This window comes from Malania oleifera, chromosome 1 (genome assembly GCF_029873635.1).
Source record: "Malania oleifera isolate guangnan ecotype guangnan chromosome 1, ASM2987363v1, whole genome shotgun sequence".
Taxonomy (NCBI): domain Eukaryota; kingdom Viridiplantae; phylum Streptophyta; class Magnoliopsida; order Santalales; family Ximeniaceae; genus Malania; species Malania oleifera.
Window position 1 is genome coordinate 127214809 of NC_080417.1, and position 19707 is coordinate 127234515.

At 35.4% G+C, this 19707-nt stretch overlaps 1 protein-coding gene across 4 annotated transcripts in view; it reads right to left on the bottom strand.

Annotated features, from left to right (window-relative positions):
• Positions 1 to 2368, bottom strand: part of LOC131150984 (probable leucine-rich repeat receptor-like serine/threonine-protein kinase At3g14840) — a 64895-nt gene extending 62527 nt beyond the window's left edge. For 3 of the 4 annotated variants that reach the window (XM_058102138.1, XM_058102122.1, XM_058102147.1), the window contains exons 1-3: positions 2027 to 2368; positions 1772 to 1946; positions 292 to 363 (exon numbers count right to left, since the gene is read on the bottom strand). In XM_058102138.1, the coding sequence (XP_057958121.1) occupies positions 292 to 363; positions 1772 to 1946; positions 2027 to 2144 (365 nt within the window). In that variant the 5' untranslated portion in view covers positions 2145 to 2368. The remainder of the gene's footprint in view (positions 1 to 291; positions 364 to 1771; positions 1947 to 2026) is intronic. The other variant, XM_058102128.1, reaches the window with a different exon arrangement.
• Positions 2369 to 19707: the final 17339 nt, after the last annotated feature.

Genomic DNA, 19707 nt, shown 5'->3' on the forward strand with positions numbered 1-19707 from the left:
ATTGAAAAATTTGAGTAGATGATGGGTATTTATATACACGATTGGGTCAAAACCCAATAGGTTTAAGTTTTCTAGTCAAGTTGGTGCTCACTTATGTATATCAAATCCACCCATGGGCTCTTCCGGTGCTAACAAATGGTATCAGAGCAGATAGTTCGTAACTCTGAGTGAGCGACATCATAAAAAATTGAGACGTCTAAACGAGATATTGGACATAGTGACGGAGTGGGCTTGCAAAAAATGAAATGATTTTGGATGGGAGAAAAAAAAAATTATGGAAAGAACACTCACATTTGTTGTAGGTAAGGTAGCTTCACCAATTCTTTTGGAAGAGTGCCCGGAAGACTTTGACCCTTCAGAACTCTGCATTTAAATGTTAGTTCAGATTTAAGCCTTTTTAAAAGGAGACGTTTTAATAGATCAGTAAACAAGTTTTTGCTTCAATACATGTACAAAAAAAAAAAAAAAAAAGTTAAAATGACATCAAGTAATATTAAATATTTTAATTAAACTTACACTTTGTATAAGAATATTTTAAAATGTATAAAAAATTAATTAAAAAAATGATGCGTTTAGTTAGTTAAAAGTAGTTAGGGTTACTTGTAAAATACCAAATATTATTTTTATATATTGTATAAACTTTGTTATTTAAGCTATATAAATATATATATATATATATAGTGTATTTGTGTATGTATATATGTATTAAAAAAAATACAAAGATCTAAACACCTACTTGTTTGAATTTGGCTCAATTTTTGAAAAATAATTCTAAGTAATTTTGGGCTCGATTTTAGCACAAAGCTCGATTTGATAAAGTTAATTCAAGTTTTGAATTAGCACGGCACAAATAGCTTGATCTATTTCCATAATTTAGATATCAAATTAAGCAATTCAACATTTTCGGTTCCTTTTATTTTTTTTGGATTTATCAATGCTAAAAGCATTAGCCTAAAACTCACAAATAATCTTGTTCCATTTTATCATGAAAATCTTTTAGCTTATTGTCTTTCCTACATACTTTTTTGCGTCAATTTAATGTTTCTTTTGATTTCTTTTCATCAAATTTTTAAAATTTAAGGGAAGTCGCATCTTTTTATCAAATCTCAATAATAAAATGTATAAAAAAATTAATTAAAAATTTAATAATTTTTTTTCTAACTTTATTAAATAGATATAGACAAAATATAATAAAAAATTTTCCCTGGCTGGAAAAGACTTAGGAGGTCCATGACAATTAAATAGGGCACCCACCACTTGACCAATGAAATTTAGCCATATCCTAAAGTCGACCTTCACGGAAGACGCGGACCAACGTGGCTCTTTAACTGGCACACAATTTTAATATTCTATTTTATTTTATTCCTTTATGTTAACTTTTAGCTATTTAAAATTTCACAAGTTTAAGTAAACTTTATATGATTTTGTATTAAAAATTAAAAATTACTTAAAATCAAAAACTTCACAGGTCAGATTCTAAACAACACGCTAATGATTTTAATTGGACACAGTAATTAAATCTAGGAGAGGAAGTAAAAACAAAATGAAACAAAAGAAGAATGCATATTTTATTTTACAGACCAATACTTAGGATTTCTTTAGAAAATACTTTTCATTGTTTACTCTTGTTTCTAAATAATAATAAAAAATATAGCATTTTTTTCAGTTTTCTTTATTTAGAGAAGATAGATAGAAGGGATATGACGCCGATGAACAACTATCTTAATTTGTAAAGAGAAAGGGAGGGTGAGGAAGAGGAAGAAGGACGAACATGCTGACGACGTGAGGAACAGTATCATTAATGGAGGATGGCCAACTGCAGTTGAGAGCATTCTCGAAACTATCATTTCGTTGAGAAATCCATCCCCACTCTCCTCCGCACGGATCTGCGCTGAAATTCCAATCTGTCTTCCCCAGACTCTTCCCTATTTGCTGCAGTGCTTTCACTACATTCCCCATGAACATATATGTAGCGATAAATAAAATAAATTAATAATTAGAGGGAGAGAGCAGGAGAGTGATGTACCTTCACTTTCGGGGAGTAGAGTGGTGCGAGCGGTGGCGCCGACGAATGCAAAAGCAGCGGAGCAAATGATTAAAATTGGAAATACGAGTAGTGGTGATGAAGAAGAAGAAGCAAACATGTTGGAGAATGAGGAATTGAAGCAGCTATAGCTTCATGGATGAGATCGCTTTTTAATTGACTCCAGAAGGTGCCCGAGTCTACTTTCCGGCGACAGAAACAGTCATGCTGGCGTCCAACTTGACTGCAGCTCCCCAACAAACTAATAATGGGGTAATAAAAGAAAGAGACAGAGTCAGACAGGGATGTGTGAGCAAATAAGGAAGATGCTGTAAGAGAGAGAACAAAATCAAATAATGGAGATGGTGACCTTTTATATGGGGTTTCCTTTCTGACCGACTCGATTGAGCTTTTTATCAAAATATTAAAGAAAAAAATTAAAAAAACACAAATATGAAGAAAATTAAAAAAATTTACACAAATATATCGAATTTCCAAAAATCGATTTGAACTTTAAAATAATAATAAAAAACGTCAGCACCAACTCTCTCTTATCAGTTAAAATAAAACGGACTTTTGAAAAGTCCGTTCTGACTCCCCCAAGATAAAATCCCACCTGTCCCCCACCCCGGGCAAAAATCCCACGCAACCAAAATAAATCTCACTTTAAAGTGGGAATCATAAACTTTTTTTAATTTAAATAATAAAAAAATATATATTATTTTTTAAAAATTTAACATTTAAATAAAATATATATTTTTAAGTGTTATTTAATACAAATTTTTTTTAACTTTTATTTATTTTTAAAATAAATTTTAAAAAATAAGTTAATCTTTTAATTTCAAAATAATATATAAAAATGAATACAATAACAAAAAATTTTGAAATAATTTACTTTTGAAAATATTAAAACAAAAAATAACATCTTACTTCCTAATTACATAAAAAAAAATTATTTAACATATAATTAAGAATAAAATAAATTTGAATTAGTACATGTAATTATATATATATATATATCTGTGTGTGTGTGTGTGTTATAATTTTTTTATTTCATTATATTTTTCTTCTATTCCCTTATTTTATTATACTCCCTTTTTTTTTTAATATACCAAACATCAGTAAATTTATATAGAAATTGTTGAAACCTACAGAGTATTGTGGGGGCCGGGATCATGGGTAGTGAAGGAGGTTGTGATGCCCCGAAACCCACCAAGTGGGGCCCGAGTGCCACGTGTTCCAATCACCTACATTTGATACCATAATTATCATGCACGCAATAGAACATAATAAATAACCTCAAATAAATACCAGAGTTCTATATAACAACCCAAAAACAAACACTATAACATCCAGATGTTTATCTCCACAACCAATATTTAAAACATAATCCCGTACAAAAATATCTATACATATTTCGGTATCTCACAATATCCCAAAAAGAAATTACCAAAAATAATCTCAGCCTAGGCCTTCAAACCCAGTCTCCAAAAGAACCTGAAAAATTGTTAATCCACTAGGGTGAGACACTTCTCAGTAAGGGTGGAATAAATTATAACAGTGTGTGACAATTGAGTTTTAATATTTACATATCAAAATAAACTGCTTCTCATATAATATCAATAACAACTGAGAAAATGTACCATTAATAACATTCCCGACATCCAATATCACACACACATTCAATATGCACAAGTACATAATTTTTATGCAGGCGAAAATCCTCAAGGATAGGGAAGATTACCCGCCCATACAAGTAGCTTCCTTCTGTTCTGGTACTAAAAACTACCTATCAAAGCACTCACCTTACTCAGTAAGCCCTTATGTGAAGTATTACCTCGCCGTCAATACACACATCTTTATTATTTTAAAGGCAAAGGTTTCCGAGGATCGAGATGTCTACCCGCCCTTACAGGTAGCATCCCTTTGCACTGATACCAAGAAACTACCTAGCAGAGCACTCGCCTTTCTCAGCAAGCCCCCAGGGGTATGTTTATCTCGTCGCATGCACACACATGCATTCACAATATGCTATACCATTATTTTTATGCTATAATTAAATTCACATGCGCACAACACATCCACACAGGAATCATGCATCTCATACTTCATCTTCCAATATCCTCAGTACGTGGCCCACACAGAGCAACTGCGTACATGTCAGTACGTGGCCCACACAGGCACCTACGTACTTCTTATCTACACGTGGCCCACACAGGTACCACTAACTACACAGGGTACATAACATGGCCTACACAGGCACCATTATCCACACAAGATATAACGTGGCCCACACAGGCACCACTACCCACACAGGGTATATAACATGGCTCACACATACGTCATTATCCACACAGGATATAACGTGGCCCACACAGGCACCACTACCCACACAGGGTATATAACATGGCCCACACAGGCGCCATTATTCACCAGTATCCAATCCCCATGACCTACCCGTCATACATCAGTAGAACAAGCTCCTCGACCTGCCAATGTCCTACCCCATATAAATAACAATACGACGAGCTCCTCGACCTGCCAACGTCACATCATCATTTATATATAGGCAATATAACAACCTCCTCATGCCAACATTATATTGAGATACATACGAATAACCACACTAGTTAGTTCACACAGACGCATCAAATCATTTTCACACAGGAATGCAACAGATTAATACATTCTCACACAGTAATCCAACAAATCAATACATTTCCACACAGTATCCCCACAAATCAATACATTTCCACACAGGATTCAAACATAACAATACATTCCTCATGTCATCATCATTCCAAATAACCCCTCATGTAAGCCCAAATACCACAGAAATTCATACTCAATTTATTAGAAAGTAATTGTTCTCATGCCACACGATTTTAATATTATAAGCAATTATCCCCAAGTATAACCTTAAACCAAAATCATCATTTTTCCCAATAATCGTGCAATTTCGAAAATAATATAGATAAATAATAAATTTTATACACTCAAAAATAACCGGTTCACTTTAATAAAATACTGATATAATTTTATTCCCCCTTACTTGATTCCCTGAATTACGCTTGCAGGGCTCCCAAACTTATACCCGCGACGCTCACCCGAACCCTGATTCAATCAAATCAACCCCAATAAAATATTATTTTAACATTTCCTAATTTATAACAATTAAATAATAATTAATTTCTAAATAACACATTTATCCTAATTTTGGACTATTTCTACAATAACCCCACAAGAATTTCACTCCACTAGACTTGTAGAGAATCATCCCTAGATTCTCGTGGTGGTGTCTAATCGCCCATTTGGCTTAAAATTTAGGAAAAATTGATATAAGAATGAGAATTCGACTTGCCCCACGAGATATGCCCACATTACTTCTACGATAAATCCACTTCGGTAGATATGTCGGTGGCGAAGAATGGAGTTCGATAGTATCTTCAGATTTTCAATTGGACAAGAATCGTCCGCGAAATCGTAGAAAGAAGAGGAGTGGAGAGTGAGAGAATATATTTAATTTTTCTTTCTCTCTCTCTCTTTTTCTTTCCTTCTTGTTCTGTTCTGTGCGCGTGAATGTTTTTTTCTCTTCTTTCCTTCTGTTTTGTTCCAGCAAGAAAACTTACACACTTAGTTTTCTTTTCTTTTTCTTTCCTTTATCCTTTCTTTAACCTTTTATATATACTTATATACATCCAAAATCCTTAAATTTCTTAATTTATTTTATTTTATTAATAATTAATTAATTAATAATAATAATTTATTTATTTATTTATTTATTTTCCTTCTACTATCTATTTTCTCCAAAAAGCTTAACCACTAAGTATTTTTTTATTTTTTATTTTTTGGGTTGTTACAGAGGTACTGCTAATTAATGAAAATAGTGGGAGAGGTCTCGTACGACCTTGATAGTTTGAACGGAAGTTGAATTCCATGGTAAGGAAACTGCTCATGGAGAGGAGTGAAAATCAAGAGGACTTGGGTTTCAGGATGCAGGGAGACTTGCAAAGCAAGGGAGACAGGGAGAGAAGAAAGATAGAGCGCGCCAATTATATTAATGAAACGTATAGAAGTAAAGGATCAGCGGGCTCATGAGCCTTGACCTAATATATTTTTTAAAAGAAATATATATTTTAAGAAGACAATTTTGTGTGATGGATGCAGGTCAAAAAGTCGACTTTTCAAAAGTCGCTTTTTGACATTTTCAATATTTTTTTTTATTTTTTATGCCTAGATTTTTGTGCAAGTTTTTTGTTTTTAAATCCAAACCAACTTTTGAAAAGTCGGTTAAGAAAGAAATATTAAATTTAAAAATTTTCCTATATAATATATAAAATAATATTTTATTTTTCATTTTGAAATGTCCTGTTTTACGTTCACTAGAATATAATTTTATTATAAATTTACTGATGTTTTGTATATTAAAATAAAAAAAATGGGAGTAGAATGAAATAATGGAATGGAAAAAAGTGTAATGAAATAAAAAAGTGAAAAATATTTTTACTATTACATGACACTTAAACTCAGCTCAATGAGTCAAAGACTCGTTCGCTGTCACAATCGACCACACCCCCACCACAAAAGATCAAGTCGCAACCGATCTATATCGAACTCAAAACAAGAAACCCTATTGCATCAGATTCCCTATTACTGAAATAGATGTATGAGAGGGCAATCGAAGGATGTGGTGTGAGTTTTGCCACGAAGAAAGTCACAATCACAATCAATGTCCAAAGAGGACTCGAGGTCATGACGGAGCTGACTCATCACATTAATTGTACTTAAAAATAATTTATGAATCAAATAAAGGAATGAAAGAAAAGTGTAATCAAATAAAAAATTATAACAAATATATATATATATATATATATATAATTACATAGACTAATTCAATTTTATTTCATTCTTAATTATATATTAAATAATTTTTTTATGTAAATTAGAAAGCAAGATGCCATTTTTTTGTCTTAATATTCCCAAAAGTAAATTATTTCAAAATTTTTTGTTATTGCATTCATTTTTATATAATATTTTGAAATTAAAAAATTAACTTACTTTTTTTAATTCATGTGAAAAAAAGAAAATGTAAAAAAATATTTTTTGTATTAAATGTTAGAGATGGAGCCAAAAACACAGCTGGAGACGCATTGAGCTGTGTCAGAAAATGCGTGAATTTATCCTCCATTTATCTCTTGATTTTAAACTTACAATTTGTGATTAAATTGTAATTGATTTGTATTTAATCATGATGTAACTTCCAAGCCTATATAAGGAGGGCTGTGGAAGATGTATAACACAACAGTACAGCACAATGCAGAGAGAGCACAGAGAGTGCAGAGAGAGCTGAGAGGAAGAAGGGAGGAAGAGAAAGAGAGAGAGAGAGAGAATTGTAACATTTTCCGGCAAGTTAGTGAATTTTGGTGTGTGCTCCATGGACATAGGTCGTTTTTTACCGAACCACGTAAATTTCTTGGTGTCACTTTCTTCTGGATGCTCACAGGGTCCTAACAAGTGGTATCAGAGCCCGGTTGGAGTAGAAAATCCAAATCGGAAGTGATCCCAAAATTCAAAGCTCTATCCAGTAGATCAAAACTGTGTTTTGAGGCCACCATCGCATTCATCTCGTCGAGACGAAGAGAAGGGTGTCCACCGGAGCTCGAACGGAGTTCAGACAAGCCCGCACACACCCCCACGCGTCTCGCCGCAGCAAGACGCCTCTCCACGGGCCGGGAACGCGCCGCACGCGTCTTCCTCGCCCTACCCAGTTCTCTGCCCGGCCCGACCCGAAAAACTCTCAGTCCTGAGTGAACCTGAGATCCAATCCATGAACCGGATCCGACCCGTAGCTCAGAACCGGCCACGTCAGCTGACACGCCAGCGAGAGCCATGTCAGCCGGAGTCGCTACGTTAGCGAGCGCCACGTCAGCAGACCACTGCCACATCATCAAGTGGGTCCCACTGGCACGTTAGCATCACGTCAGCAGGTGGACCCCATTGCCACGTCAGCAGGTTGACCCCACTGCCACGCCAGCAGGTTGACCCCACCGCCACGTCAACAGGTGGACTCCCACTGCCACGTCAGCAGGTGCCACGTCAACAGTTTGACCAAGTTTGACTGAAAACTTTGACTGACATTTTTGGGATCGTTTTGGGTCCATTTTTCGTGCGACTCGAACCATTTCTAGGGTTTTCGATCATTTTGGATCCAACTATGCTATCTATTTGATTCCATCTCTAAATTAGCAAATCAAGATGTCGAATGAAAAGAGCTCAAAAATTGAAATGTTCAACGGGAACAATTTTGGTTTCTGGAAGATACAGATAGAAGACTATTTGTTTGGGAAAGAATTGCACTTACCGTTGAAGGGTAAGCCAACATCCATGAATGAGGACGAGTGGGAGTTATTTGATCGAAAAGCCCTCAGAGCCATCGGAATGACGTTGTCGAAATCTGTGGTGTTCAATATCAAGCATATAACATCCACCAAGTCTCTAATGGATGCGCTCTCAAATATGTACGAGCAGCCTTCAGCCACAAATAAGGTACATCTCATGAAAAGACTATTTACGATGAGCATGTCTGCAGGTGAGAGTTTCAGCAGGCATCTGAATAACTTCAATGAGTTGTCTAATCAACTCGCCTCAGTCGGGATAACGTTTGATGATGAGATTCGGGTCCTACTGATTTTTAGTCAGTTGCCTGAAAATTGGAATGGTGTCGTCACTGCCATCAGTAGCTCCATAGGAAAATCAAAGCTTGTATACGATAAGGTCGTCAACATGATTTTAACAGAGGAAATAAGAATGCAACCGAACCATAGCTCCAATTCGAGTTCAGCCTTGAACATGGAGAATCGAGGCAGAGGAAACAGGCATGGACGGTCAAGCAACCAACATAGATCTAGGCCAGGTGGTCTCAATCCAAAAATCCCAGAGGTACTCAGGATATGGGTTCCTAGAGCACTAAAGTTATTGAGTACTGGAACTGTGGAAACACTGGTCATTATAGGAACTAGTGCAGGAGTCAGAAGAAATAATTCGAGACGAGGGCAAAGACAGAAGTAAATATTCCTTTCGAGAATGATGAGATGTTGATCTGCTCTTTGGAGAGCAAGCAGGAGTCTTGGGTCATAGACTCTAGAGCTTCATTCCATGCCACATGCTGCAGAGATTGCCTAGAGGAGTACACACCAAGTAATTTTGGTAAGGTGTACCTTGACAACGATCAACCTTGCGACGTAACCGGTACGGGAGTTGTGAAGATCAATATAAACGGGTCAATATGGAAGCTGAAGGATGTCAAGTATATTCCAGACCTAAGAAAGAATTTGATCTCAGTTGGTCAATTGGCAGATGAAGGCTATAACACATCTTTCATGGGTGATGAATGGAAGATTTCGAAGGGTGCATTGACAATTGCTCGAGGTAAGAAAAGTGGTACTCTTTATATAAATCCTGATACATGTTTGTCTATTACAGTTGTTACAGGAAATGATGATAGCAACTTATGGCATCAACGACTCAGACACCTGAGTGAGAAGGGACTCAAGGTAATGTACTCAAAGGGTAAGTTGAGTGATTTACAGTCGGTGCAAATTGACGCATGTAAGGATTGCATATTTGGGAAATAGAAGAGAGTTATTTTCCAGACAAGTATCAGTACCCTAAAGAAAGAAAGACTTTAGCTAGTCCATTCACATGTATGGGGACCAACAATCATGTCGTCTCTAGGAGGAAAGCATTATTTCATCACGTTTATCAATGATCATTCACGGAAGGTATGGGTTTACTTCCTAAAGTATAAATCTGATGTTTTTAATGCCTTTAGAATTTGGAAAGAGATGGTAGAAAACGAAACTGGGTTGAAAATCAAAAAGTTGAGAACAGATAACGGTGGAGAGTATGTTGACACCGAGTTCAAGAAATTCTACTATGAGCATGGTATCAGAATGGAAAGAACTGTGCCAGGTACGCCTCAACACAACGGCGTATCAGAGCGGATGAACAGAACGTTGATAGAAAAAGCCAGAAGCATGCGTATGCAGTCAGGCCTGCCAAAAATATTTTGGGTAGAAGAAGTCAACACAGCAGCTTATTTGATCAATAGAAGTCCTTCAGTACCATTGGACTACAGTCTACTTGAAGAAGTTTGGAGTAACAAAGAGGTAAGACTTTCACATTTGAAAGTTTTTGGTTGTGTCGTATATGTACATGATCATGTTAGAAATAAGCTGGATCCGAAATCCCGGAAATGCATTTTCATCGGTTATGATGGAGATGAATTTGGATATCGCATTTGGGATGATGAAAACAAAAAGGTGATCAGAAGCAGAGATGTGATTTTTGATGAAAAGATGATGTACAAGGATAGACACACAACTGAGTGTACAGAGTCTGAAACAACCTTTGTAGATGTGGATGACGTTTTAGAAAGTGTAAGGACACGTCAACAGAACATAAAAAATCCTCAGCAAACTACCGAGATTCCTCAGTCATAAGAACATGTGAAGCAGATTGTTGCACCACCACTTCCTACTCCAGCACCAGAGATTAGGAGATCTTCTCGGCAACACATACCAAATAGGAGGTATGTGAACCATTTACTTCTTACAGATGGAGGAGAACCTGAATGTTATGTTGAAGCATGTCAGGCAGGAGATGCAAGCAAGTGGGAGCTTGCAATGAAATACGAGATAAAGTCTCTTAACTCCAAGAAAACATGGGAACTTGCTAAGTTGCCCAATGATAAGAAGGCTCTTCACAACAAATGGGTTTATAGAATAAAAAAGGAGCATGACGGCTTTAGGGGATACAAGGCTCGGTTGGTAGTTAAAGGCTTCGAGCAGAAGGAAGGAATTAACTACACAGACATTTTTGCACCAGTTGTGAAGCTGACAACCATCAGATCTGTTCTGAGTATTGTTGCCTCAGAGGGTTTACATCTTGAACAGTTAGATGTGAAAACGATGTTTCTTCACGGTGATCTTGATGAGGAAATCTATATGCATCAACCAGAAGGATTCTCAGAGAAAGGTAAAGAGAATCTGGTGTGCAGGTTGAAGAAGAGCTTGTACGGTCTCAAACAAACTCCTAGACAATGGTACTGAAAATTTGACGGCTTTATGCACAGGAATGATTTATAAAGTGTAACGCCGACCACTGTTGCTACTTCAAGAGGTATTAGTATAACTATATCATTCTGTTGTTATATGTGGATGACATGTTGATCGCAGTACCAGATATAGAAGAGATCAGAAAATTGAAGCAGCAATTCTCAATGGAATTTGACATGAAGGACTTAGGCTCAGCAAAGCAGATACTTGGGATGCGAATTTCCAGAGATAAGCGACAGGGAATATTGCAGTTATCTCAGTCGGAGTACATTAGTCGTGTTCTACAGAGGTTTAACATGAGCAATGCCAAAGTAGTAAATACACCTTTGGCAGGACACTTTCGCCTCTCCAAGGATCAGGTTCCTCATACAGATGAAGAGAAGGACTTCATGGCTAAGGTTCCTTACGCCTCGGCCATTGGAAGTCTCATGTATGCCATGGTTTGTACCAGACCGGACATTGGCCAAGCAGTGGGAGCAGTTAGTAGATTCATGTCTAATCCAAGGAAGACTCACTGGGAAGCAGTTAAGTGGATCTTCAAGTACCTTAGAGGCACTATTGATAAGTGTTTATGTTTCGGCAAAGGGGACTTGAAAGTCAAAGGGTATGTAGATGCCGATTTTGCTGGTGAAATAGATCACTACAGGAGCACCACCGGATACGTGTTCACTGTTGGCACAACAACTGTTAGTTGGATGTTGCAGATACAAAAGATTGTTACCTTATCTACTACAGAAGCTGAGTATGTAGCAGTGACAGAAGCTAGTAAAGAAATGATTTGGCTTCAGGGTTTGTTAACGGAGCTTCGATTAAAGCAGGAAAGGAATGTTTTGTACAGTGACAGTCAGAGTGCGATACATCTGGCAAAAAATTCAGCATTTCATTCCAGAACTAAGCATATTGGATTGCATTACCACTTCGTCAGATCTATGATAGAGGACGGTGTGTTGATACTTGAAAAAATCCATGGTAACAAAAATCCGGCAGATATGTTAACTAAAGTGATGACTACAGAGAAGTTGAAGTTGTGTTCAATTTCAGTTCGTCTTCATGCTTGAAGACACATATTATGAGCACATCATTTATTCATGATACTTTGATTGAGGAGGTGTCTCTGTCTCCAAGTGGGAGATTGTTAGAGATGAAGCCAAAAACACAGCTGGAGACGCATTGAGCTGAGTCAGAAAACGCGTCAATTTATTCTCCATTTATCTCTTAATTTTAAACTTCCAATTTGTGATTAAATTGTAATTGATTTGTATTTAATCATGATGTAACTTCCAAGCCTATATAAGGAGGGCTGTGGAAGATGTATAACAGAACAGCACAGCACAGTGCAAAGAGAGCACAGAGAGTGCAGAGAGAGCTGAGAGGAAGAAGGGAGGAAGAGAAAGAGAGAGACAGAAAATTGTAACATTTTTCGGCGAGTTAGTGAATTTTGGTGTGTGCTTCGTGGACGTAGGTCGTTTTTGACCGAACCACGTAAATTTCTTGGTGTCACTTTCTTCTGGATGCTCACAGGGTCCTAACATTAAATGACACTTAAAAATATTTTTTTATTTATAAATTTTTATTTAAATATTAAAATTTGAAAAATAATATATATTTTATTATTATTTAAATTAAAAAAATTTATGATTCCCACTTTAAGGTGGGATTTGATTTTTTTTGGGAGGGGGGGGGGGGGAGACTTTTTGTAATCAAGAAAAGTCGTTCTCAATTATTTTTATTTTTATTTTTATGTTGGCTGAGAAGAGTTGACGGTTGATTTTTTTTATTATTTTAAATCTCAGACAGACTTTTGAAAAGTCGATTGGATACATTTGTGTAAATTTTTCCCATTTCCCTCATATTTGTATTTTTTGATTTTTTATTTAATATTTTGATAAAAAACTTCGATTCGATTATCTTCTACATTTCGTTGGTAGCTAGGACTGCATTTGAACTGAGTGGAGCCGAACTTCAGCATGCTTAGGTTTGATTTGGTAGAGTTAGAGCCCAGCTCAAACTCAGGCTCAGCTTAGTTAGAACTCTAAAAGTTGGGCTCGAATTTGATTCAAAATTTAAAATATTGGTTCGAGCTTGGGCTCGTTAGCATATTTGTAGTAACTCCGAAAAAAAAAAAGTATGAAAGAAAAAAATAATAATAATAAAAATATTAATTATTAATAAAATATTTATTTAAACCTTATTAAATTAATGTATTAAATAAATGATATATTGGATATACAGGTATACATATATATAAATATATATATATATATATATATATATATATATAATATTAATGTAACATAATTATTAGTGGAAAGTATTAAATGTATCTATGACTTTTGAAATCGAAGATAATGGAAAGCATTAAATGTATCTATAACTTTTGAAATTGAATATATATATATATATATATATATATATATATATAATATATTAATGAAATGAATTAAATGCAACTTGATGAATTGAAAATTCTAATTTCTCTCCTTTCATTTCTCTCTCAATTTCTCAGTACGCTCCTCCGTCTTCATTTCTCTCTTCTTAATTTCTTAACGGATATTCGGTTGATTGAGAAACAGAAGGTGTTGTTGGATTCCTAACTCTACCATTGATATTTCTATTAGAGCAAATTTTTCGTGTGAGAGGCGTAGGCACCATTCATAGGGTAAGGTAATATTTTCCTATTTTTTTAATTTTTTCTTAAATCTTCAGTAAAATCGACGATCGGACACGACCACGGGGTCCTAATCGCGATCGTCGTCATTTTGACTGGAGTAAATTTTCAATTTGAGTTTCCTAAACACCATTCCAAAGCGAGAGTGAGATTTGTGGAATTAAGTATATTGGTTATATTTGAGGGTATAATTATTTATTTGGAATTTATGGGTTTAGGAAATATTAAAATAGTATTTTATTTAGAATTGATTGAATGGAATTAGGATTTTTGATTTAGGATCCGAGTGAGCGCCGTAGACATCAGTTTGGGATTCCTGTTGGCGTAGTTCAAGAAATTAGGTAAGGGAATAAATTAAGTTAATATTTTTCATGAAAATTACTATTTTACAGTATTTTATTCCAGAAAATTATGTATAGCATATAATTATGTTTAGGAAATTTACTGTTGTTAACAAGAGATTGTTTTAATACATTTAATCAGGAAAAATGATTTCATTACAGATTTTATGAGTAGAACGTAATTTACATTAGTGTGGCATGGGTATAGAATTTTATGATGTTATGTAATGGCAAAATGCTATGTTTTTAGAATAAACATGCTATCACTGTTTCAGGAAATTATTAAAAAATATGACAGAAATATGTTTAAAGTATATTATAATGCAAGGGCGCAAAAGTCGTAATTTATATGATACGACACAAGGGTCGTAATTTATATGAAATAACGCAATGACCATAATTTATATGATATAATATGCCGGTGCATGGGTCGTGATGTATGATATGTTATTTTCATGAAATTATTATTATGTCATATATTATGATGAAACAGTTATGTTCAACATATGAAACATAGTATATGATATCAGAACCCGGATGACTTAGTTTAGTTCAGTTTTCAGCAGCACGATACCGTAACTATATATATATATATATATATATATATATATATATATATATATATATTCAGAATATGGTAGTGCAACCACAATCAGAGTGTGATAAGGTGGCTGTCGATGTGGCTTCAGTGTAGTTTGGAGATGTTCCCCTGGCAGTCCAAACCAGGTGGGGCAGGCCCATCATATTTGCAGATAAGAGTTTTTGATCTAGCATGGTTAGCCAGCCATTGCTAGGTCCTGCCTTCGGGTCGCACAACCTAATCATATGGGGGTAATACATGACACCAACTTGCTATCCATCCTGAGATTTATTTCATGTATTATACAGTTGTATAAGAAGATTTACACGTACAGAGATATAACATGACATGTATGTTTCTTTGAAATAAGTTTATTCAATAAATTATCAGACAGTTTTCACAGATACGATTTATATACAATATATACTTATGACACATGAAAATACTCATGTTGCCACACACTGATATTAGTTTATTTTCCTTACTGAGAGGTGTCTCACCACAACTCTAAAACATTTCAAGGAATCTAGACAAAGGAGCGGATAGAGCTCCACGGCGTTAGTGGTCGCTCGATCTACTCTGCTAGAAGGGTAGGTCGCTATGCTAGGGTCAGATGGGTTTTTGGGTAGTGACCCTAGGGAACTTTATAATCATTTTGGGATGTGCGTATATTTATATGACGGGTTTGTAAAACTTTGGTATTGTATTTGGACGGTTGGTTTGTTATGTATATGATGTATGTTTTCCGCTGCTAGGGTGTCAGTGATATATGCCAGGTTTATTTCCCAATACCCACGGGTCTGGGTAGATTATGTTTATGGTTATCATGATTATATACATGCTATTATGTAATATATATATATATATATGGTAAATTAGGCAGGTTGTCACAATTTGGTATCAGAGCCGAAGTTATTAGGTTCTGTAAACTTTATAATGCAATGGAAACAATACCAAAGTTTTGAAAGGAATTTGAGGTTTTGTTCTATAGTCTCGAGGCAGGACTTCTGTGGTGGTTTCTGTGTCTTTCTTGGGGTGACGATTTCAGGAAAGTCATAGTAAACTATTGACGGGTTGTGTTTCTAAAATGTATGATTTAACCTTGAATAAAGATAAGAATGACAATATAGTGGGGTTTTGGTTAGATATGTAGATTATAAGGACAGAGTCCTTGAGTCATGTTCAGGTTTTTTTTATATCAAGCAGTGCATTAGTTATTATACACCTTTGATTATTATTACAGACCTAAATGAATAAATTATAAAATACAAATATAAACAATTTGGTCTTCATTTTCCTTAGAGTCACCATACGCCACCAAGTGATATGATTCTTTTCCATTTCATGCGTAGAGAGATTCTGCACACAAACTCAGGGCGTAGATTAGACACACAGATATTTGTCATTATTAAAATGGGTTATGACCTATAAGGTTAACATTCTCCCCCTTTTTGATGATAAAAAACACTTCATGCAAAAGTGGGTTATAGCCATAAAAGACTCCCACTGAAAATATGTATAAAGTAATTTTAAAGCTTAAGCATATAAAGAAAAAAAGGCTCCGTCTGAGAATATGCATAAAGGATTTTTAAAGCTCGAGGATATAAAGAGAGGAAGACATACAATCAAATTGTTTACCCAGTTTTGCCTACTTCTCCCCCTTTTGGCATCAACAAAAGGGCGAAGGTAGAAAAGGTAAAAGCTTATAGGCAAGCAGTAGATAATAGTCATTCAAATGCAAGATATGGTTTTGGAAAAAGAACTTTTAGAAATTTTGGTAGCATGCCGTTTAAAAGTGGAGCATTTTCCAAAAAAAAATCCAAATATCAAGGACCTAATTGATTTCAAGCGTACAATAATCCACAACAATCAACTCACACAGTCCAATATGGATCAAAACACTTAATATAAGTGTAACTGTTAACATCCAAGAGATAGAATAATCATGTAGTGCAAAATGAATAACACAAATAATCTCAGAAAATATGAAGTATAGGAAGGATAGACTTAAATTTCCAGAGTCGTAGTTTTTCTAAGTTAAATTGTTTCCCCTCAGTTTGTGCACTCTATCATATTTCTAGGTAGCATCTCTACTATGGATTAGACCTAATTTACGTCTAATATGTATAAATCTATCCTCCTAAAGAGGTTTTTTGAATATGTCAGCCCACTGTTCAACTGTGCACACAAATTCAAGTGTCACTTCCCTCCTTTGAACATGATCACGAATGAAATGATGTATAATTTCAATTTGTTTGGTTTGTGAATATGAGATGGGATTCTTTGATATATTGATTGCACTAGTGTTATCACATTTGATTGGAACTGTAACAACCCACTACTTATATATTTATTTATATTTTTTTTCCTTAATATATATAAAAACATGTAGCCAATCTGTCTGTAATACTACTGAAGACATCTCAGGCACAACGAAACACTGAGGAAACTCTGTACACAATACATTCATAAGCAGTGATAAACTTGAAACTATAAACAACTATATACAATACTAGAAATCTAAGGAAAAATCCCAAAATGTACATAAAAAAATGCCCAGTGACATCATCAAAATTCTGAGATCTACTCCAAACAACTGACACCATAGAAATACCTACCCTTCTAGAAAGGGCAGTGCAAGAAGTTCTCTACCCACAAGCCTGATCCGCTCGCCTAGCTGGATCACCTGAAAAATAGTAAGTCACTAGGATGAGACAACCCTTAGTAAGAGGAAACATGCAATTACTAATGTGTGGCAGCTGAGTTACACATTTAATATACAGATATAATACTGATACTGTAAAACAGGTCGACTAGAATACCGTACATATCACATTTATTATAGTTTAAAATACAATTATGTATCTAAGTTTTCTAATCACACATACTTCTAATAATATAATAATACAGTTGTTGCATGGTACATCTGTATATATATAAGAACATCTGTGATAATACCCTGGGATCTGAATGTCATGATTTAACCCCTCATGATAGGGTTGTGCGGCCCATAGGCGGGACTTGCTCTAGTTGGCCTACCAGGCAAGTCAATCCATATCTCTATCAACCATCTGGCCCATTGCAGTCTCTCTGGGCAAACTCCAAGTCTATCTCGTCTAACCAGTCACCTCAAACCAGCGCTCTGGGGAGACTGCAATCTCTCCTGCCGCGGTTAGATGAAATTCACATACCATCTAAGATATGTGGTTGCACTCTACCTGAAATAACATCAGTACTGTGCTCTGCTGTCTGAATCTAACTGAAATTTTCCTCAGGGATCTTATACTGTGTAATACTAATATATATATATATATATATATATATATATTTATCTTGCTGTTTTATCGTGATTTCAAAATAACGATAACATTATAAATCTGATCTGAAATACTGTAATATCTAACTGAAATAAGTTGATCTAGGGTGGTTTGTGAATAAGTTGATCTAGGGTGGCCTTGGTTGGATATGGTAAGTAGGTGAGAAGATGGTAGGGTGAAGGACCCGACACCACGTAAATAGGCTGAATCCTTTTCAGACTAGTCCACTCCATACATTTAGCGTTTGTTCCTTACAATATGTGGGATGTTTGATCATGACACTCCTCTTCACATACGATGAGTGAAACCATCATTTTTAAGTGCTTTTGAGGATATACCAGTTAGGTTGGGTCAAAGCAACAGTTCTGTAGGTGACCACAAATCTCTTGGGTGTAATGAGTCATACACATTACACATGTTTTGAGATTTCGCTTATTTATACTCGAGTTTATATGACTACACTAACTCTCAATTGTGATTGCTGGTTAATCTTAAGTGAGTATAATGTGCTTAATGACTATATAATGATGAAACTTACATGAATAACTTATTTCGGAGTTGCGTGAATTGGGTATGAATGAGTTTGTGTGTAATTTTGTGATATTTTGGTATGTGAAAGGGTATGATTGTAACGTCCCTCAATTTCTTAATATAAAATGTCACATAATAGATTAAATGGTCAACCCAAACCCGTGGGTAGCGGGGACACCTATCAAGCACAGTGGAAAACCTAACAATAGTAAACATAAAATCTCAAACATCCAATCATAAAACATAATACCGGAGCTTTCTATAACATTATAAAACTGTACTTCTATACATCCTCATATACATCAAAATATCTCTAGGGTCGAATACAAAATAACTCTGACCCTATTACAAAATCTTACCCTTGTCACACCGTAATCTCACTAGCTCAACGGCGGCCTTGACCTGCCGGTCTCTCAAGGGCTTCTGAAAAATTAATTAAGTTTAGGGGTGAGACACTTCTCAGTAAGGGAAAATAAACTAAATACAACTGTGTGGCAACATGAATATTTAATGCATTTATACGTATACAATGTCTTTCATAATTCTATAAACATCATCATATCGTATTGGGTAAACATATATTTCACATCTGTTAATAATCATAACATACATAAAATCATCTGTTATAACTGTAGTACTGAAAACAAACCCTGGATGAATAGCTAGCTGGTGTCATGTATTACTCCCCATGACGAGTTGTGCAACCCGAAGGCGGGACCCGACAATGGCTGGCCGACCACTGCCAAATCAAATATGTATGTAAGTACGATGAGCATGCCACACCCTGGTCCGAACTGCCAGTTGGATGTCCACACTCTACTGAATGCCAAATCGACTATCCATCTCCCATCCCCTCGTGGGATGGTTAGCACTAATCTGACGTAGATATCTGATCTACATATATAGCTACGGTACCGAGCCCCTGAACTGAACTAAACTAATATCCTGGTGGTGATAACATATAATACATGATCATATATATAACATTATTACGGCCTTATAACAAAAATATAGTAATTACGGCCTCGTGCCGATAACATAAATACATGGCCTCGCGCCAATAACATAAATACGACCTCGTGCCGATAACATAAATATATGACCTTGCACTAATAACATAAATAAGGTCTC